This window comes from Opisthorchis viverrini (genome assembly GCF_000715545.1).
Source record: "Opisthorchis viverrini unplaced genomic scaffold opera_v5_422, whole genome shotgun sequence".
Classification (NCBI taxonomy): domain Eukaryota; kingdom Metazoa; phylum Platyhelminthes; class Trematoda; order Opisthorchiida; family Opisthorchiidae; genus Opisthorchis; species Opisthorchis viverrini.
In genome coordinates, this window is record NW_008752076.1 from 210021 (window position 1) to 232718 (window position 22698).

General features: G+C 41.0%; 1 protein-coding gene across 1 annotated transcript in view; it reads right to left on the reverse strand.

The window, feature by feature from the left end:
* T265_15275 (hypothetical protein) overlaps positions 1-22369 on the reverse strand; it is a gene marked incomplete at both ends in the record, with an annotated part of 36526 nt that extends 14157 nt beyond the window's left edge. The window contains 4 exons of the mRNA XM_009177372.1: positions 6368-6478; positions 9060-9224; positions 16432-16520; positions 22113-22369. Coding sequence (XP_009175636.1) covers positions 6368-6478; positions 9060-9224; positions 16432-16520; positions 22113-22369 — 622 coding nt within the window. The remainder of the gene's footprint in view (positions 1-6367; positions 6479-9059; positions 9225-16431; positions 16521-22112) is intronic.
* Between the last annotated feature and the right edge of the window lie 329 nt (positions 22370-22698).

A 22698-nucleotide genomic window follows, 5' to 3' on the forward strand; every position in this document is an offset into this window, starting at 1 on the left:
GCCTCTAGTTGTGCCATGGTTAATGCGAAAGCTGTCAAAAGGCTTTGCTGATCAGTCGTCTAGCTCCCTTCGTCCTAGAAAACTCATTCTGTCTGAAACAATCAAGGGGTGGAACAGGGCGTATTTTCAGGCATGCGATTGCTGGTAGTGCAGGAAAGGGAACGCCTGCGGATCGCTGAACTTTCCTTTTCGTATCATGTTTCAAAATCTTGAGCCAACTTTGATCACCAGCTCACTGCAGTCACGGGAAACTCCAAAGACACTCTGTCTTCAAGCCCGGCTAATAAAGGGTTGTGACAGTGCAAAGTGTTGTTCAGAGCGATTCATTGATAGATGGATCTAAGAGTGACTGGTTTGTAAGGTGACATCAAAACGGTGGTCAAAAACGAGCAGTACAGCCACCAGCGCAATGTTATTTGCATCACTACACTTTGAAGATTTGCCTTGGGAGAATATAGCACCAACTAAATTCAAAGAGAAATCAGGTGTTCTTCGTGCATGTCACATAACGGTCTATGATACCGCTTATGTATGTTGGAAACATTGCTGTCTAATAGATCCAACGAAAAGAATTTGCTGACGATTATGCATAGTCATACCAAGAATTTGTTCAAGTCTTAGTTTTCAACAGCCAGTATTTGGCACCAAAATCTGGTTTGTTCTTAATAACTTATGACTTCAGATCAAAGTGATTACCGTACATTTTACAAACCTCTAACAGGCAGTCTTAGTTGTTGAGTAAGTGGTTTACGGATATTTGCGTGAAATTTTAAAGCGATGGAGCTGAATGTGGACAGGAAAAGTAAAACAAATAATGGTGGCCAATATGAGTTAGGAGAAATTGGCAACTACTGTAAACTTAATAAAAGTGCATAAACACGTTGTCCTTCCGCAATGAAACAAAATAATCTGTTTGAAATATCTACTGTGCAGAAGTGCTTACATGCATTCACCGAAAGTTGCATAAAGCGGATGATGGTTGTGAGTGACGTCGGTGACTTCATTAGTGAGTATGGGTGGTACAGTTATGTCTGAATGCATAAAACGGGCATGTGACTACTATCCAATGGGCTCCCTCTGTTTGCAGGCGCTTTGTGTACAGCACTGTCATCCAAGCATGCGTAATTCGCACTGCGTTTGCAAAAACATTGTTTACTACATTTGTTACAAATTCACTCCATCTACTAAAACGCGATTATGATCAAGGTCACTTGGGTTGGGCCAATGAGGATAAACCAACGCCGAGGAATTGGTACGAATATTTGCTAAATTTCTGACGGACTGGTTGTGGATCTAGGGAGATGAAATGCCGTATTGTCATTGTGATTTTTTGTCCTTAAGATCGTGAACTTGACAGCAAAGTTCGCTGGGTTATCAGGAAATTGCTGGCAAGAATGCGGAATATAATGTAAAGTCTTGCTGATTCTGTTTGTAGTACATAGTGAGATGTATTCTTTTGATCTGCTCTACAATATGCAGTTTACCATCTAAGGAAATAAAGCAGCCAACCATATGGATAGATATAAGACATTCAGCCTTGAAGTGAAATACTACACAGGTGGTCGTATTGGAAGCAAGGGTTCTCAAAATCGGAAGCCACTTACTCGACGTACATATAAATCCGTTCACTAATTATATCGTCAAAGTCTGCTGTCACTCGGACTAATAATCTAAAGACCGTTTGCCAGACATTTTCAGTGTTGATTTAATCAGGTATTATGGCAGTTATAAAATGAGAAATCCTTGGATGGCTGCCAACCACAATATCGACTGGAAGTTTTAATCCAGTTCACCGATTAAACAGGAGAGCATCACTGTATCCATCCATAGCTACATGAGCTGCAGTTATTTTGAAACCAACTCACATGTAGAAACACAATGCTTCCATCTAGTAGACCGCATTTGGTTCGGCACATCTTTTGCATTTTGCAGATTCCTGGTAGGTTAAAATTATTTCCTGGACATACAAACTCCACTCATTTGTTCACTGGGATTTTCTGGACAACCAGTTGCTAAAGTTTCTGTCTTTGATACTCAAACGGTGGCAGTAGGCAATGTCTTTTTGCACTACTGATGCACTCAGATTTGACACAACTAGAAAAAACACTCGTTTTTACAATGAAGGAAATGCAGTTGATTCCAAGATGAATCTCCTGTTCCTTATATTCTTCAATTGGTTGTGCTGCGCAGATATCACAAAGGAGAGATTTATTTAGTATTCATTTGAGTCCTCCAGGAATACCAGAGACTTTTGGAAGACCTCTTTTACTGAGTGACCCGCTCCCATGAAAACGGTTTTTATCACAAGTGCATTTGTGAGTTGTTTGACGAACAAGGTTACCGATTGCGAATGAACATTATGAGTGGATAAAGTATGAGGATCGGAGCTGCAGGTAGAGTTTGCTTGATGACAAACAACTCTCCGAGCTTGCTTACAAATAAGACCACCAACAAGTAAAAGCAGGTCATGTTACGCATGTCTCTTAAACCAGGGTTTCTATATTCTTGCATTGAGCAACGCTTCTCTGTGCTGAACAGAAGACACTGGTATCAAAAGATATCTTTCACTCATTTGAGGCACGGATAATGCTACCATACGTTCTCCTTCTATCACGGTGTTGTAATTTTTTCGTCACCATTCAGAGCAGACGCTGCTGTCAACCGACCAAATGATGTTCAGACAAGAAGAAATAATAGCTGACCTCCGGACAACCGTTACGCTGTGGAGGCAGACAGTTTTTGTGCGCAAAAGTGAAAAAATAAGTAGCGAGGTAAGAGCGAAACACAAGGGGCCTAGTCGGACAATGAGTAATATGATTTACAAACACCCTAGTTCTCTTAGTCCCATCACCACACGCAATCCCGGTAGTTTTTTATATAACCTGGGTTGCTTTTTCCCAGTTTTTTTTTCCGTTAGGTTACGCAGAGGCGTTTTTGTAAACTGCCGGGCACGTACATCTGTAATTAGGTCTAAGTCGCAACAAAAGTCCCAAAAGTGTTTTTGGTTTAAACTGACAGTCCCGTTTTCTGATTATTTACCAGCCCCAATCGGCCAACAACGGGACCAATTGCGTCATGAATTGAGTGACAAAATTTGATTCCACCAATGCGGTACCCGCATACCTGCCGAAAGTAGTTTTTGCTGGTGATTTTATTGATTCATGTGTTTTGTCGATTATTACAGCCTACCCGTGATTGGTTAACGTTTTCTTACTAGGTCGATCCAACATTGTTCACGTTGACACGTAGATAAGGAATGAAATGGAAACCGGCTGAAAAGCAAGCGGTCATCTGCCAGTCTTCACCCACTTCTAAGTATGTAATGCTGTCCATTGGCGCATCATCTTTCTATCACAACTTAACCCCAAGGTCAACTGATGCATGCGCCCAACAAAGACGATCATTTAAATAGACAAACCTGACAGATGTAATATTCAGTATTCGACTATCCTTCAGCCATTCCGCATTTCAACTGTACATGTTTCGCAACACATTCTTGATGGCCGCTCTCGAAAAGGAGACCCGAACGATAATCAAGCATTACTACCGAAATGGTCGATGCAGTGGGAAACAAAGTTGGTGTGACGTATGGTGACATCATTCAATTCCTGTTGTTGACACGTCAATGCGAGCTCAGATGCAAACAGCTGTTGACGAAAGACCACTTTAAAGCCCTATGATGTTTAAACATTGACACCTTATACTGCTTCCCGAACCCTACGATGGGAGTGGAACCGTTTTAGTGCACACTTATTACAAAATTCACTCAAACGAATCGAAATTTAAAAGGATGGAAAATGAGAGGGAAGAAGTTTACCTCATTGAGTAGACTATCTGAAGTGTTACACCACCTGAAATAGACGGGGATCACTGATGCTGAACTTTCTAACTCATCCGTCTTATTGGCACCGCAGTACTTTGCTTACATGGTCTGCCACTGGGTATAGAAAAATATGGTACACAAGAAAAGCTGATTCAGCCATCCACCTGGGGAAGATAAACCTACGCTGTGTATGGCGTGGAAAAGACCTAAGCGGGGTGCATACCTAAAGTGTAAGTAAAGCGAAGGATACTCGGTAAGAAAAGAGCACATTCGGGTTGAGAATCCAGGCAAATTAGTTATTTGGCAACAGTCCTAGCTGCAAGCGTGAATGTAGTGAATGGAGTTAACAACTACGCTCACGCAACATAAAAACCATAAACGGATCAAAAGAAGAATGTTAAGGCACCATGAAGGTTCGTTCAGTTTTGAGCAAAGTAAATTATCACCAAAAACTAAAAACGTCATTTGATTTTCACATACATGAGGATAATTCATCCCGCTGTTAACTCAACAAAATCCAACAGTTCTTGAGCGTATTTAGAGTGCCAAATGATTTTAGCTTGAGGAAATACTTGGTGTTTGATGAAATAGGATCGTAGACAACTGAGAGTTCATTATTAAACCCCACCTTTCAGCCAGACCAGTCGGTCACCTGAGTTATTTAGTGCGCTGGAAATTTATTGTAAAGTTTTGTGGCATCGTAGATAGAAGATTAAGACGGTTTTTGATGAGCCGGCAACACCAGTTTAAATGTAAGACTTGGGTTCGTTAACAATGTTTTGAGCATTTTTGATACAAAGGAGATTAAATGGGGTATCCAGTCTCTCACAGTTCTGAAAGTTTCAGAAAAATCAGTAAATCACTTCCTCACCTAGTTGAATCCATTAAGCCTGTTGTTAGCCTAATGCCACAAATTTTTGCGTGTATGCTCACTGTGGGGTGGCTCACATTCGACGGAGGAACTCGCATGAAAAATTAATGGCGAGGATCGCATCAGACTGAAGAAGAGGGTGTAGTGTTCATACTAGTACAGCATAGTAATAAGTCGATACAGGTCCTGGAATATCGACAGTTACAACTCAGTATGTGTAAACTGGCAGCTTATTGTGAGAGCTCTTTCTGGTTTCATCGCCTCAAAGACATCATCAGCCTTAAAACTACTCAATTATTTCGTATATGACCATACTTATTCCTCTCAATGGCCAATAAACGAGAGCGCCATCGACGGTTTGAAGCTGGACATGCCTCTGATGATAATGACAAAGAAGAAGGGGACTAGGAGGAGTAGGCAAAACGCACAAGCGCATTCGGCCGTCATTTTTTGCTCAAAATGGCTGGGATTGACAGATAAGGTAACACTAGTCGGGATGGTCATTCTTTATGGACGATAGGTAAAGCAAAAAATCTCTAGCTACTGTGGTGCTTCATTTTGAGAATGGGTTAACTGAAATTGGTGGGAACCGAACGTCTGCCACAGCACAGAACCGAGTGATGAAGTTTTTCTCTCATAAACGGACACTTGTTCTACTGGTATTTTCGTTTGTGGGAGTGCTATGTGTACTGTTTTTCACACATCCCATCATTTCGTGCTTCTTTATTACGCTAAAAATCCCAATGGAGTTTACTACGCTTGCCAATCATATATATGCATATATATATTTATACATAATTACTCGAAACCGTACGTGAACATATCCATCATCTCATTTGCAGCGGTCGCCCATGGCGGGATGAACGGTATCATCGTATGGAGTTTACTACGCTTGCCAATCATATATATGCATATATATATTTATACATAATTACTCGAAACCGTACGTGAACATATCCATCATCTCATTTGCAGCGGTCGCCCATGGCGGGATGAACGTGTATCATCGTCCTACAGATGTCCCTATCAAGCTGAGGGGAAATCATACACTAGAACTGAATCAGAGTTGTGGAGTATGCAGAATGCCTCCCTCAAGTCAGGTCTCTGCTACACGAGGATACTAATTACTTTGGGTAATACAAAACAGATGTAACGAAATTAAATTTTCTCCAAGTCACAATTTCTGGTTGATCTGCTTAGTGATAATTACTAATTAAATAAGATTTGTAGGGCAATATAATGATACCTTGGTTTCAGAGTTAGCTTTAAGATGTGTTGCGATTATCTCTTTATCACTATTTTTATTTTAAACACTCGTTTGATACATGAACCTCGACGGCGATTCCTGAATGTGGAGCCGCATGTATCCTGTACCCTGTCGCTTGGTTGCCTTGATAAAAAAGCTTTACAATTTTGCTTACAAGCTCAGATCAGCTAGCCCTTTTCATACAAATGCCAAAGATATTCCATCTATGATATTATTTGTCGCAGTTTCCCTTTTCGTTTTTAGATTAGAAGTGAACTTTTCTTTCTGTTGGAGCCCTGTTAATCCGTGTGAGACAAAGAACTCTGCTCTATATTCCAGTGGAACAAGATATTGCAATCTTTGAGATGAGTACGTTTATTGAAGGGTGTTTTACTGTAGTCCCATGTGATTTGCTATCTCAACTCACCAGAACCATTTTCACTTCTGTTACCTGGAGGAATAGGGCTGTCGGGAGCGGCATAGCTAAAACCGGAAAACGTGTCCCATGTTGCGGAGCTGGCGGAAAAATCTGGTGATTCTAGAAAAAATAATAATAAAGACATGGTTTAACATGAATAAGAAACCCAAACATTGAAAACTTTTGTCTTCATTGTCATGGATTTCCACTGGAATTCGCTCGATTCCAAATATTAGATGATGTTAACATGTTGTCTGTGTTGTGCTCAGACACCACGTCAATAGGTCCTCTGAGGACAATTCACCAGAAAGATAATACTCCGATCCAGCGTACACACAGAATCAAACTGCAGATATCAAGATCCTGAAGGACTTATTGTTGTTTATCCTATTACGAGAGATTTTCACGCTGGCTCTGGTGTGGTTAAGCTGCTTCCCACAAACGTTCCCCAAAAAATCCACACACAGTGATGAAGTAAGACTATCAAGGCCGAAGTCACAACATTAGATTTGATTTGGGTTTGCAATAGTTAACATCCAAACGAAAAAATATGCAAATACTGAAGAACATTTAGCAGATTGCATATTCGACATTCGGTAAGATTTTCAAGGCACAAAAGTTGAGGATGCAAACCCTACAGATTTCTTATTCTCCTTCCGGGAGAGAATTCATGGTTGATGTTTCTAGCTCTTTGAAAGCGGTATCTTTCACATTGCTGAATACTCTGTTTTGCAAAACATTTGTAACACTACATATATCTATCAACAACCCAGCTTACCCTGAAAGTGTGCTTTTATTGATACACGTAAAAATAAAAGGGTTTAGCTTGACAAGTTTAGGGTCTTAAGCACTTGTTTGCACTGTTTTCAACCTGCAGGACCTGTGGCTATCTCACTGGATAGCTAGCTACCAGCTGAATGAAATTTCAGTGCACTGCGTTGGCCAAAATTGCAACCTGTTCCTAAGATAATTTGGCGAATCCAACTGTGACTAGATCGTTTTGGATAAAACGGTAGCATGGAGGATATTGTGCAAGAATTAAAGCAGCTTGCTAATGTTTACACAGAAATATACCCTTCAAATTATCAGGGGTTAATTATATTTTACAAGAGATATTTTAAAACAGTATTCAGTGTAACGAATTTTGCGGTGCATTTGACTGAATGTCCACAAACCCTATTTTTAGTCCACTCACGTTTACAAAATAGTCTGCTTGAAACATGAGCTTCGTTGAAACTTAACAAAATGGTGAATTTCTGTAGAAATCGGTTCTTCAGAGTCATGATTTTCAAACAAACTCTCGTTCTAGCTGGCCCGCTATACCGACGTCCTTCAAAATAACACGGACACAGCGATTAGCACTGTATAGTCTTTACCAATAATACTCATATGTACTGGAATCTAATAAACGAAAAAAAAACAACATATATGGCTACATTTTGGCTCGATTTTCTTGCGAGTAAGACGAAAGACTGCCTTGACCTAATTTTTATGCCCACAGCTTAGGAGATACTTGCCACAGTTCACGGAAACCATAAATGAAATTATCAGAAAAATGGTGGAAACACGCTTTGTAACTGTGATAGTTCTTCGCGATCCTGTCCCTTTTATATCCTAGTTGGATGATTCACTTGTCTTTATCCGTACTTTGTGGAAGATCTTAGTGCAACTAATCACCTCAACTTTCAATCAAGGCAAACTTTTGATAAGTGTGCATCTTGATTCAAAGATGTACAGTCTTACTAAAGGTTGCAGATAAAATATAAGTTGAAAACTTTGTTTTGAATCACTGCCAATCACTATACTGAGCTAGTGCTTGATCGATTTAGAAGACACATTTTAATAAACTTTCAACACCTTAAAAGACAAAGTACGGCATAAACTGGGCAGATATGCTTGTAGCACTGTGATGAAGCACAACGGTATCACTGGGAAGCTCATAACCGAACCTTCAGACCTATACCCTAGTAAAGTTGACATTTTTATACTATGCACTAGAAACATGCCTGTATGACTGTTACGCGCACTGAGTTCACGATTCAATGAAGTCAGCATGTTAATAAACCAATGCCTCTCCGAATCTGGTGAGCCACAAATAGGTCTAAACTACGGTAAAACGGTCATGCGATTTTGGAACACGGCCGACAAGTGTCACTTTACATAGTTCGTAATGGCCAAGTGATTTACATCAACATAAACTTTCAAAGATTTTAAGTAGATCGAAGCTGACGAATGCTGTTGCACTTTTCCCCAGATTATAGAAATCATGGATTCGAAATTTAGGAAAACGTGAGAATGCAAAATCACGGAACCTGGTGTTTTGTTTCATCCGCTTGATTAGATTTGATCTTCAGTGATCTTCAGACTAAGTAAACAGTGCTACTGCTCCTAGTAGTCACGGAAGTACCCCGAAAGAAACGATATTTCATTTGTGCTTCTAACCACTGCAGGATTCCAGAATATCCGTCTCCAATAGACAATCATCAGCAAAAGCTTGGAGCGTATAAAGCAACCACGAAAATGCTGTAAGTGCAGACATGGGAATTTTGTTTTATTCGATAAGAAATCGGCCATAAACCAGAATTACTCTAAAACATTCTTCGGATATCGAAGATATCAAAAGCGCAAATTTATTTCAAATATTCTCAATAAAGAAAGCAATGTTTAGACAGGTTTTGTTTGAGCGTAAATAATTGCTTACCAACAAAGGACGAACAAGACATTGAATAGGTCACATCTGGTGTTGGATCGGGAGGACAGGTGGGAATAAATGGCGCTGGTATGTTTCTTTGAAGCAGCCGGTCCCAAGATATCTGGTTAAAAAATGGATGCGCCTGCAAATCTCGAAATCCATTTTGTCCATAACCTACAGAGTGAATAATAATTTCAACGGGTGAAGGAAATCATCCAATTTGGAAATAAACAGAAACCGCAACTTCAAGGTCTGCAGTTTGTTTATAGAACCGAGATCCAGGAGAACGAGGTCAAACATAAGTTGAGAAATTTTGGTGGTATGCTTCGAAATGAAGGAAACAACAAGACAATGAAATTCAACGTTTGAACACAAGTTCTTGTGATATTACTGGTTCATATAAGTTCATCAAGCAAAAAGGCACATAATCTAACTTAGCAACAAATAGAAATACAACTAGAAATTGGTTGCAGTCACTACAAACGTTACATCAAAAGGTGAGCCACGAATGGCTCACAATTGAACATCAACACTATTGACATGGACACTGCAGTATAGTAGGATCATCGCTTTGACTTGGCGCATCTGGGAACAAAGGGTCAGATGACACTTGCAAGTAAAGCACCGGTTCACCTAAAACGGACCCGGGTTACATCCCCGTTTAATAGAGTGCACCAGGTAGCAACACCAAACGGGGTACAGTAGAATGTTTGAACACTAGAGAATATTTTATTCGAAAATGAGTCCCCCTAGGTTTATTGGGAACTATTGCAAAGTCAGTATAATCTCTAGTACAGTTTCCACCGTTTCTCGCAAAACGGTGCGCATTTCATTGCTTTTCAGATTTGTTGACGTTTTAACGTGGCTGTCAGATGAATTCTAAATGTTAAATGTGGAAGCTACCACTTGAAGTTACCGGAACACTTGGCCGCTCTATCTATCTCAGCTCGTCCCTATACTTGACGTGATCTTAACTTTTCCAGTATGACACCAATTCTCATAACGACTTACTTAGTGTCACAGGAGTAACGGACGAGTGTCTCTAGGTAACTTATTCTAAACTATGAATATGACTGTTTGTGATCTAATTCCTTGCACAGTAGCATTCACAGTATTGCGGTGAACTGGTATACCAGCTGAAAATGTTGTCAGTAGGGTCCCATCAGTACCTGCGTTAATGTCCATAAGTGATCTTACTTCACTCAAATGAGCATTGAGGACATAAAGAAGACATACTGCATTGCCCCACTTATGTGTTCTGAATGGAGTCACCAAAGGAAAATTTTGATGCAGTATATGATCACATAAGCTGCTGCGAGTAGGCTTAAGTATTCTTTTTAATCAACAGACCACAGCGCGGTTTGTAGATTCGGTCATCCTTAGAAGGTGAACCTCAAGGAGATCCTGTGTGCAAAGATATGCTTATGCGATTACCGCGTGCAGATGTACTACACTTTCTTCAATTAACCTTAGCTCTTTATTCGCTTGAGACAGTCTAACTGATTTCGGAAGTATGGCCTGTTTGGTCGAGAACATTCTTCGACATTTTGTTGGTCTACATACGCTAATACTTTGTGTTACAGAGGCTCTTCAAGGCTCAAATGTGTCTCAGTTCATAATAAAAGCTGAAGCCTTGTCTCTATATCGTAACAAGTATAGATCAGTTGTTTTAGTAAACCAAGGATATCAGTGGAAGTCAGTATCACTTGATTGCTTTGGTCAACCAGATTTCCCATTCCAAATTGTTCAGGTTTACTACGCGGAAATGAATTGTTCTCCTCTAAGGAGACTGTTTAAAAAATGTTTGTTAATCGTCACGCTAAAATATTTTTGAAGGTGCAGTTGTGGTTCATTTTGAAACTTGTGGCCTGGGTAGGTATCGTCTAGTGTGTTCCTAATAGTACTCAGGGTTCCGGAATTTTCTTGGGCGACAACGGAGTTCACCAATGTGTCAGGCTTGGTACTTTCATTTGTGGATAGCCCTCAGACAGAAACAAATTGGTTCGCGCGTGCATCGCCCAATTTGCCCTTACTCTGATTCGGTCCATTGACTTTTCCCGACAAAGAGTGTAGAGCTAATCGGATGGTAGTCTACAGCCTTCCGTCGGGCCATAAACGGAAATCAGAAATTTGTATTACTATTACCGCCAAAATTATATGATGCCATCAAAGACGGTTTCTGTGTGGTGTGCGGTACAATCGCATCCAGGCGATATCATGCAGACCAGGTAAAATGACATTTACCGCCGACTGGCTGCGTAAAAAGTGAACTGTTTTTAGATGGCCTGCTGTTGCACTAAATCACGTTATAAACTTATCTTGTAAATGAAAAACACCTTTTTTGGGAAGTCGTGTACGTCATGCAACCGTTTTTTGCTTTCTCGGAACGGTCAGCACTGTTTATGCCACGAGGCTACAAAAAAATCTAACCTGAAACCCGCAGAATAGTAGGGTAAGTTATAACAGTCAGCTATCGGTATTTGGTTAGAATTAATTCTAATTTATACTTGCACAGTATGTAAGCCATTAAGTCCGAAACGCTTATGTATTTTCGCTCATAAACAAGTATTCCACTTAAATAGGTGGACTGCGTTCTCTAATCAACTCACCTTAACGAGCTAACACCTAAAAACCCGCGTGTGGGACGTTGTAAAGGTAAGATGGAAGATGGTAGATCCTAACGTTTAGCGTCTCGACATATGGCAACCAGGTAAACGATCTTGATATAACTGAAGGTGTTGAATCAAATGTCACAATAATTGTGAATCCATAAATAGAAGAAAAATGGTGCGATAGACTTTCTCTGATTGAATCAATAACCAGTCAAGAATGTCTGATTCCTGACTTTATTCCATAAAATCTGACATTTCGTTACGCTGTAAAATATACTTCGCTGTTTGATGCATTTATATTAAATACGAGTTGTTGCAGGTCATTATGTTTCGTATCTCTGAAAATTTTGGTTGGATATTTTCACACTTGGGACGATATGGAGTAAGTTCTCATATGATTCATATGATGATGATGTGTCATATGATTCTACGGCGGTTTGTTTTATGGAAACCTCCTCAGTTACAACAAACAAACGGGAAGTGTTTGATTCAATTTCAAAAGAGAGATTACCGATTCGGTAACTAGAACGGAGTCCAAGTTGTCTAACCCGATTGTTTTTTATCCTCACTATAGGTTGAGTTCAGAACAGTGAATCAGCTTTCACTGGTAATATCAAGTACGGTACGTTGTTCCTTATGGAATTTTGTTTTCGAATATGTCCACAAGAAATTCATGGTTACGTCCCTACTACAGTACCGCCTAAAAGGCCAGAAAAAAATATCCCGACAGCATGGTCTGTTTGAACAAGGTATCAGAGTGATGTGACTCAAGTCATGCATTTGCAAATTAACATAAATCCCGCATGAATTTCAACTAAAATACCTTGTAGTTGTACTCATCAGCCCAGATAGCTGTACAAAAACTGCGCTGTCGCTTTCTGAGTCCGATTTTTATGATGCTTAACTTGATAAACTTACCTCCTATAAGTAGCCATAATAGTGGTAAAGTTTATCCACAAAGAACATCCACAAATTAGGGCACGTGGAAGTGACAAACATTTCTCGCCATCAGTGAACTAAATGTGTTCGGTTCATTATTTCCTTCATTCTTGAAGAAGCTGCCCAGTCAGTAGGTCTGATGCACATCCTTTGAAACTCCTCTCATCTTCCTATTTTGGCAGAAGTGTTGGTCAAAAGGGGATAGGTATGGCTTTGTAGCCCTAAACTTTGGCAGACAGTTGCATCCTAGGCTTGTACGGTGCTCCTGGATTGAGGTTTATGGTGCCGAGTGAGCTCACATCAACTTCGACGGAATACTTATGATACCAAAGAGTACGTTCTGAGCGACGACGTTGTGATTGGCTAGTCAGCTGAGGCTTTAATCCGGGTTGAGATGAACGCAAATAAGAACCACCTGAAAGTGAGCTGTCATTCTTAAGATTTATTTAATATCCATCGGTGGAGATGCAGAGCAGCAAACGCTGAAAAGCGTGGTCGGATAGTTAAGGAAGCAAGAGGAAGCGCTGGCGTTCCCCACCTGCGACGTACATGCAATCAGAACACCGTGGACACTGAGAAGGAAACTGCAAAGATCTCGGGAGTTAATGTGGGACCTGCAATAATGCTACATTATGGCCAGGGTGAATTCCACGAGTTACCCTACTTGGCGCGGCCTAATCCTCTGTTACTGCTGAAAAAATGTTCCCAAAATACATATTACTTAGGTAGCCATTGTTAAGAATTACTACTCACAGTTTTCTAGTGACGCGGGTGTTAGACGCAGGTCAGTTCGAAAGTGGTGAGATCAGTCGGCACTGTCCGTATTTTGTCAGTATTCAATACAGTGCCCGTAGAGGTCCTCTGACACAATTGTGTATGAAAAATAAACTATCTCTCTAGCTCCAATTTCCGGAAGAGTTTTCACCCTAATTCACCTAAACAGCCATGAATCTGAATCGATCACAGCATGATCAGTTCATGACGGCAAGGATGCACATAGGAATACTGATCTTACTGGGACAAATAAGTTTACATCGTGATCTAAGTAAGAATTACTGTAAAATTAAGATGACGTCTCAGACGAGTTGACCTGGCTCGGCCGGCACAGCCAGAACTGATGAACAGGTGTCAGATCAAACTATCTTTAGGGCTCAGACCCAAATGCTGCTTACATCACAAGCCACCGGTCACTCATCCGAACTACATTGTAATCTGCAAGCACTCGTTCATATGAATTCACTGCACGACATCGGGATTCCCCCTAGATATTTACCTGGCCAAGTGAATCGCTCACTTCTCAACAAATTATTCCAGCCGGGCATGAGCACACGCAGGCACTTAAGCTATCGAGGTGACAAGTCAGTGAAGCCTTGAGGTTAGGACCACGCGACCAATGAAGAAGCGGTATCTGCATAGGGGAATCTCAAGGGAGCCGAGAAGCCGAAAAATTGATTCAAAACTAATGGAAAATCAGTAAATACGTAGCTGGACCATCTGGATAATGGACTGAATATTTCATTGAGTAACACCCATACCAAACAAATGCACACAGTGGCCGTAAATCCAAACTATTCGTCAGTATCCAACGTCTCGAAGGAAAACTGTAGACGGCGAACGATAAAAACACTGGGCTTGAGTTAATTCGAAAATATGCATATCTAGGAAGGAGCAAGGATAAAGTTGGGAAAGAATAGTAGTGTTTTTCTGTGAGTGTAATCCTAATGCTGCACCAAATACGTTGACTAGGAAACGTGTTGGGGGGTTGTCAGGCCACCGGCCTCCTCAGGATAAACTGCATACAGACCTGGTTTAAGAAGGAAGCCACCAATGGAAGATAAACGAATAACATGGTGAGAACATATACGGATAGTAATAAACCAAACTCTGTTGGATTATTGCGATTTTCCGGGTGGCGGCCGCACTCGATTAAAAACTCTTTCTGAAGTGGCACAAAATCCAAACCAGTGGATCCTTCATGGCTGTCCACCAAACTAACAAAATACTTGCAAAGTCTCCACCTTTGCTCTCATGTTTTCATGTATTATGGAATACAAATCAAGGCTTAGGTGAAAACAAATATTTCCGCCTAACGAAATTACTAGTTCACCCGCTACTTCGTTACAAATATCGCAACCACGAGGCTCTTGGTGAGCTATGAATACACCAGTGGTCGAATGTTTGGGAGAATGAATGCAACTGAAGGCAGATTGAATTCATGCCCCATTTCATCTGCTTACTGTTTTGTCATACGAATCTTGTTCTTCGGGAGGCAAGCAGTGGTAAATTGGAGGTAAGTGAGCAAAGCATTTGGGGTCGTTTTTACTAAACAACATGAATGTTAGATCTGGATATTGTCTGTGCTAACCCAAAGCAGGGTACTGGCACAAATTACTGTGAAGCGTCCCGTAAAAGCAGAAGAACTAATCATAAAACAACAGAGAAAGTCATAAACACTATTCAAATCGCCTGGTGTTCTAGTTGGGTTGTTTTGAGGCGATAACCGAAACTAGTTTAAACTGTATGCACTTGGCGTGCCATGCACCAATTCGTTCATATACTATTTTGTTAATTTGTTCGACTGTTCATCTAAATCATTTTCGCAAACTCGCGCACCGAGACTAGGACGCAAACAGCACATCAGGAAATGGTCCAGATTACAGAGATGATCAGAAATCCCTCACTGTTTGCCGCCTATCTTTGAGGAGCATTATATCCATATAGCTCTACCGTCATGCACCCGCACAGTCCACGAAAGCTTCCGTCGTCAAAAGTGCTCGAACAAAAAATCTTCCAATGATTTATGGGGACTTCTTCCTAAGGTAGACCGAGTCAATATTTGGCACAGTATAGTGAACTGACTGGTGTAACTAAGATTAAATATATTTTCGAGGTTTTATTTTGTAACCAATACTAGGTTTCCTTATGTATAGTGATTTAATGCAGCCAAAAACACATATTGTCCAGGAGATAAGTCCGGATATTTTTTTACTTGGGACACCGTTTATGTCTTTCAATTGTACAGCTGTAAAAGATTGGATAATGAACTAGTTTATTCCCTGTTTACAGAATAAAACACGTAAATTTCAAGAATAAGTAAGGTATGCAGCAATGCAGACTTCTGCATCCAAAAACGGAATATTCGCCAGGTGGGAATGGCAGAATATCAGGTTGGATTATACACTAACGCGTCTCCTAAAAGAACCGGGTTAACTTTACCCCTTCCGACGTTTCATGTCAATTCTACGAAAGGTAGTCGCTGTCGGCCAATCAGACACTGTCCAAAACAAAACACGGAACGCCGAGATAATATATTGCAAGTGAAGACGATCAGCGATGAACATATCATCCATATCGCGCTCTACTGAAAGATCTAAGCTTCATAAGTCACTGATGCCGGTTGGGTGATTCTTGGGCAAAACGGCCGACGGATAGCTGCGATGGTGTTGCATAATACTGATGTAAATTAGTAGTGAGTTAGTTGGAAGTCGGTAATCGCAAGATGGCTCATCCTTATCGCAGTAAGAGAAGAAAAACCGGGTTATCGGAGAGATTTCAGCAACCTTATGCGTAGTGTAGTACGTCAAAAAACACAATCTGTTGTCAAAGAAAACAGTTTGAAAGCTGCCAGCTACGGAAGTTGTTCAACTTTTGTCCTCAGAGGCATGTAACAGCAGTTTGGGCGAAAAATTGAGCATCCACATCCAGTCAGTTTAGTACACTTTTTTCGTTCTAATTCATTACAAAATCTCAGTCAGTTTAGTACACTTTTTTCGTTCTAATTCATGTACAAAATCTGCTGAGGAGGAACCTAGAGTTCAAACTGAACATACCCAATCGATTTGTGGGATTCCTTTTAAACAGAGCACGCAGTAAACTCTGAGCGTCCAGACTGAGGAATTGCGGCATCCGCAACTTGGCTCTGAAAAAAATTAAATCTTTTATCAATCAGAAATGCAACAGGCCTTGCGTAGCTGAGTTATTTTTGCTGAAAATGGAACTCATTTAACCCAGCACTAGTTTGTAACATTTAAAGCCCGGAAATTTTCCATACATTACTTTGCGTCCAGTTAATACTTACTCTTAAATGGAGATGGTACGCATCCCTTATTACACTGAGAATAATGTGCTTCAGGGCTCAGTCCAAATCATCACAACTTACATCAGTAGCTGTGATCCATTAACTTGGTAGTATATACGTTGAACGTCACATCACCGTAAGCATCGGTTAAACATGTAAAAAACTGACAAGTAAGAAATACAAAGACGTACTTGAAACATTCCTGCCGAAAAACAGTCGCTTTCCTACTGGATAAATGTGAGGATTTTTGTTCCTCCATGCCACCTGCCCTGGTTCACATAACACAATAACAAGGATTCTTTGTATGGGCATACTAACGACAGTTAGTGTAAACCAGGCACAAGTAGCCCAGCGATTAACTGTAACAATGAAGTATGCTCGGTTTGAACAGTATATCACCATGCTTTTGTAGACAATTGAAGACAGTCGGTTGACTCATTGAGGTGCAATGTGCCGTGCCATCATTTCAACAAGGTGACCGGTCAGGATAAGACAATAGTCAATAATGGAACCAGCTTGGATTTTTTTCGCTAATTCATGACCTCATTATAGGGTCACCAATTAGAACGCTTTTTCTAACCAAGAGATGACGGAAATGTGTTTTACTGCAGTATCTCTGTAGTTTGTCTCATCAGTGGGCTTCAAATGTTCACCAACCTCGGGTTCAACCTTTTAGAGCAGTAGTTCAGGAATTCTTGCGGAAATTATTATGGAAAATGATGGTCCTAAAAAAATTAACTGAAGTTCCTAAGGCAGCCTGTAGCAGATGTACGCTAACGTCTCATTGGTTGCTATAAACTGGAACGCCTTCCAACAATGAACAAAATAGTGTTCTAATAAGGATATTAGATTAGTTAATACACCATGAGAAATTGTAAAATAGGCGTACTACTTCTATTCAGGGAAAGAATAATCCCATTCTAAGATCGAAAAGTTCCATTTTCATTTGAAGATATAGGACTATATTACCGAAGATATATCTGGTTGTTCCCCTCGACAGGGGGTGCATACTTCCCAGGGATGGGGAACATGAAGCATTTTGTATACTATGTGCCGGTGGTCAAAGAAAAGCCTGCTGGCTTCGGATTATATCGGTATTACACAGAAGAGTGTGATGAAATTGGTCAATTTACTTAAAGTGTATTTTCAGGCATCCATTATCCTTGGGTGTGTGAAGCCAAACTTAGTGGTGCACCTGGAAGATGCACAGGCATAAGTGTCGTCAGAATCTGACCATTTGAGTGAGAAAAAAGGTAAATTTCATCCCCTGCCTACACACAAAAGACCAACCAGGACGAAAATAACTGTGTGCAAAACATGTTTTATAACAGTACCACAAAACAGTAAACGCTAGGCACTGTGAGAATCCTGAGTCATTATGTATTGCCTTATCTTCTTCTCTGACTTCTGCGGCAACTCTGTCACACTTTCACTGATGCTTCTTTTCACAAAATTCACTAAAATAAACAGCCTCATAACTTTTGTTGCCAATTACTAAGCGTTATTATTTTTAGAGCAGCCATACTCAGTTCTCTTTACGCTTGGGGATTAACTTAATTATGATCTTGAATTGGGACAATCCTTAAGTGCGTTCTAACAGTCTCCCATGTGGATACTGTGCAAATCAATATTGTTACCACGAAATTACGTAATCACATAAGCCTCGAGATGAGTAAAGCAATCATATTTGAACAATATTTGGGCGGCCATGACCTTGAGCAGAAAGGAACGACAAAAATGGCGGTAAATGACAGAACAAATATTGTTTGGATGGACAGTAAGCTTAACAGGTAACCCTTCCACTTTTAAATTGTGGTAGCAGTTTTCGTCATGTCGTCATGTCTTCGGACGTCCCTGTATTTTATAGGTCCATTAGTTATGATGTTAAGTTTGGGTGGCTTGCATATTCTGAACCGCCTAAAGCGGTGTTACAGCTGTCAGCTTGCCCAATTGATGCCTCGGGTAGTAGCGTGGGCAATTGAAAAGTTGGGTGCTAGTGTGTGTCAATATTCTGTGGACCTGCACTAGTCATATACTCATCCGGGACCCATACAGCTGGCTGACAGGTTTGCACCACCGATCGATTAGAGTGTGAAGCTAAATAAAGCTGGATTTGAGTCCTCGGGCCCCAGCTTTGCACACATTTGGCTGATTATTGCTCTTGATCGTTGCTTACAAAGCTTGTTCGTCGTCGGAAGTACCACAACCATAATGGATTCAACACATCAATCCTAATCGGATTACTGTCCTTAGTTTAAAACGAAACTCATTGTTCTGGTGAGCGTTTTCTTCAAGCAGTTGTGAAGTAAATAGCCTGTCCATTTTGCTACGATCTGCACAGAACTAACCGACTATTCAGACATTAGTTCTCTGATTGAGTGACACTGATAAACGTCTTGCCCGCAAGCTACAGCAAAATTATGCCTTTTTAAAAGTCAGGTGAGGTTTGATTTTCCTTTATTTTTTAACATTGGCATTATTAGAACCTCCTTGAATTCCTTGCGGAACTTCCTTTCTCTGCCATTTAGGCATGCAGGCGGGTTGACTGACTCCACAGTCAGATCTTCGTAACTAGAAATTTATTTTTACACCGAGTTTCCTCCGGCCGCCTAGCTATTACGCAACTTCACGTCTACGTGTTGGTTGTCCGTAGAGGGAAAAGTTCAAGATGCAGTTTTATTTTTTGGTGAGATAGTGTATCTCGCCTAGATGGTGCTCGTTAGTCTGTCCAGCAGTTTTCTAATTTGATGGTAGCGTAAGGAAACTCGGGGATTTTTACGTGATATTACGTCCTACAGTTGAAGCTAGTACATACTGAAAAGCCAAGAAGTGCCACGCAGCTGTTTGTCATTCATCTTTGAAATATTAACAGTGCTTTCCTCACGGAACCCCGGTAAAGAATCTTGAACTGTGACCCCTCGGCTAGCATTCTCAACAGATAAACACGAACGGCGATTAACTCACATTTTGAATATAACGCCAGCTATCCTTCACTTACGTGTTGACCGTTTTCTTGAGTGATGATCAAGTGCTTATACCATATATCTCGCCTCTCTGCAGGTACACTCTTCTGATATTCCCATGTTGGTTTCAAGCTCACTTCGTGGATCGCCATTAGCCGGCCGTAAACTTCTTTGTAATCCAGCCGAGTGGCAAATTATCGATCCACCCACTACATTTCCCTCATCTTTCGTGCTTGATGCGGTTGAGTTGCAAAGTCAGGTTATTTCGTGAATTCATTCGCTTGGCAAGAAACTAGCCAAGCACTCAACATTCTTAATCACGATCTGTTTTCTATGTTGTTTAATGTGGTGACAGCAAATTGGAGACATTTTTCATTCCGGCTGATTAGCGTTATTACGTCTCTGCCATTGGGTTGAACGGACGCCAGTTGGTGCTGCTATATCAACCTCATTTCGGGATCTTCAAGAAAGCCGACGTCAAATATTATGAGCGGAATGATTTAGCTGGCTCTGAAACTGACTTAAAAATTCGTTCTAGCAAGCTCGTTGTCATTTCCAAATTCGACTTCTCCCATCACTCATGCAATGTACCGCTCGAACATCTCGATGGCGAACGATAATGGCTTGTCTACTGGGTGGTCGTACTCACGTAGTTATGTATACTTTTTTGAGGCAAAATCTGGGATTAGTGATAACAGATATGGTAATAGCGTAAAGGCTGTGGTGACAGGCGCCGTCGGCGTTTACAATCTCTGGCAGCCTATAAATCATGGCCACGGAAATAGTCTAGATAGACATGTGAGTTAAAGCCTCTCAGCAATAAAATCTTGTCACTTTTCGCGACTGGTCGAAGTAGGGTATCAGCATCAAAGTAGCATTTTTCTGAGTTGCCATCAGTATAGCAGAGCGTTGGGGTGTGTGTACAGATCCGAGTGACAGATTTTGCTTGGTAAACTCTGGTGCAAAAAAGCAATGCGCGGAATGATACCACAGGTTTGTATCGAGCATTTTTGTTGCGGCCAGCTAACACAAACCCGAAATGATTTTGTTTTCCATCTGTAAGGTAGCTGATCCATTAGGACGTGTATCCGAAGACAGATATCCATGATTAACCAGCCATGTCTCGTTGAGAGTCGAGAGATCAATTCCACATGGGTTCAGTTCCACAGCAACTAAGGAGTTCCAGGAAGACCCACCTGGTAACCAGCTTGGACTAGAAGTCTTTTAATGCCCTGCAATCCCAAGGGTAGTGACCTTCTGGGCAACATGAATGCTTCTAATTTACCTTCCAGAAAGTGGAATTAGCGTGAGTTAGTTCACCCTCTCCAGCTGCCGTCGCTTCTTATGCGCCGGTAGAATGACCATTTTTCAGAATCTACTTGAAAAAGCACTATACATGACACCCCAGCCTGCGCTTATGCCGGGACAACGGTCACAGTCGGATTTCAGAGTGCCCTTAACTTCCAGAATGACAGTGTAATGTTATATGTCATGAGTTCTTCGGAAAGTCACAGTCGGATTTCAGAGTGCCCTTAACGTCCAGAATGACATAAACTGGTCCGAAAGAAAAGCTTTTCCGTTCCCATACTACCATATCAGCAACCCTTACTGGAACTGGCCAGGTGGCTGGTTGTGTTGAACTGAAAAGCAGAGGAGTACCAGGTGGCGTGCATCACCAGTCTGGGACACGGGCTCAATCACTTGGTCTCGCCGTGGAAGCGTGATAACCGCAGAATGTGAGCGTTTCATGTTCGCAGGCGATCTATCTACTACACATTATTAGTCAATAGGAAAATGCTTTCCACTATAGACAGGTTGCTGAGGTGAGGTAGGAGGAAAGGAAGAAACAAGAGGCAAGAGAGCAACCTAAATTAGATCAATGGTAAGCTACTTGTGAGACTCATCGGTTTGAGATCTGTACATGTGAGAGGCAGGTGGTACTAAAATCAGTAAATTCAGCCAAGTAGAATGAATGAGAACCTTATGCAATGCATACTTCCTAAAACTAAGTTTGAGTTAGCAACCAACACAAAGGCAAAACTAGGAAACTTAAACCAGGGGTTTTCATACCACTCCGTGTTTCTGTAGGCTTGAGTGATAATACTCGCTAACGCGACAGTAACGGCTACCTATTGCCAACCCAGAAGTCAAACAGAAGATGAAAACTCATGTTATCTTCCTGGCCGAATATAGTTGAACTTTGTTGCATTTTATGCTGTGCTGTTTGGTATAGCTCTACTAAAGTCCCCCTCTCTTAAATTTGCTTATGTAAGTGACCGTTTTCGCTCAAAAAGCGGGACACAAAATATCACGAATTCGCCTAAAATCTTTGTTGTAACAGCGTTCGATCATCCATTCTGTGCCGAAAGTAAGATAACGAAACTTATAGATAGAGGCCCAGCAAAGCCCAACTCGAAATTCATGCCTACCCGATCAATCAATCAAGGAATCAATAAAAGGAACCACTTACCGTAAAATCTGTTGCATTGTGTCCCGACGGCTGTCACCTTGAAATGGCAGCAGGCCACAGAGCATTTCATACATTAATACTCCCAAGCTCCACCAGTCGGCAGTCGAATCATGTCCACGACGCGTGATCACTTCCGGGGCCATGTACTCAATCGTCCCGCAGAATGAAAATGCTCGACCCCCAGATTCCGTATTGACTGCCTCTTTCGACAGTCCGAAATCAGTCAGCTTGACGTGTCCTTCAGTGTCGAGGAGAATGCTACAGCATGAATGAAATGAATTTAGTTATTACAACCAGGATCTTAGATTTGGACGACTAGAGTAACGAAATGGCCATCTAAAAGATTTGTTTTCCAATAAGAATTGATTTTGTTTAACTCAAGCAAGTTCGAATAATTTATGGCGGAAATATATCATCCACTGAATACACAAGGAGTAAAATATTCAAGACAGAAAACTCATCGGTTTCGGTAAACCGTGGCTGCAACATCATGAAATTAGGAAGGAAAAAGGAAAAATAATTTAACTATGATGTTCGGTGGATAAAAGAACCACGCGAAATTGGAATGTCACAGCCATCTTTTGAT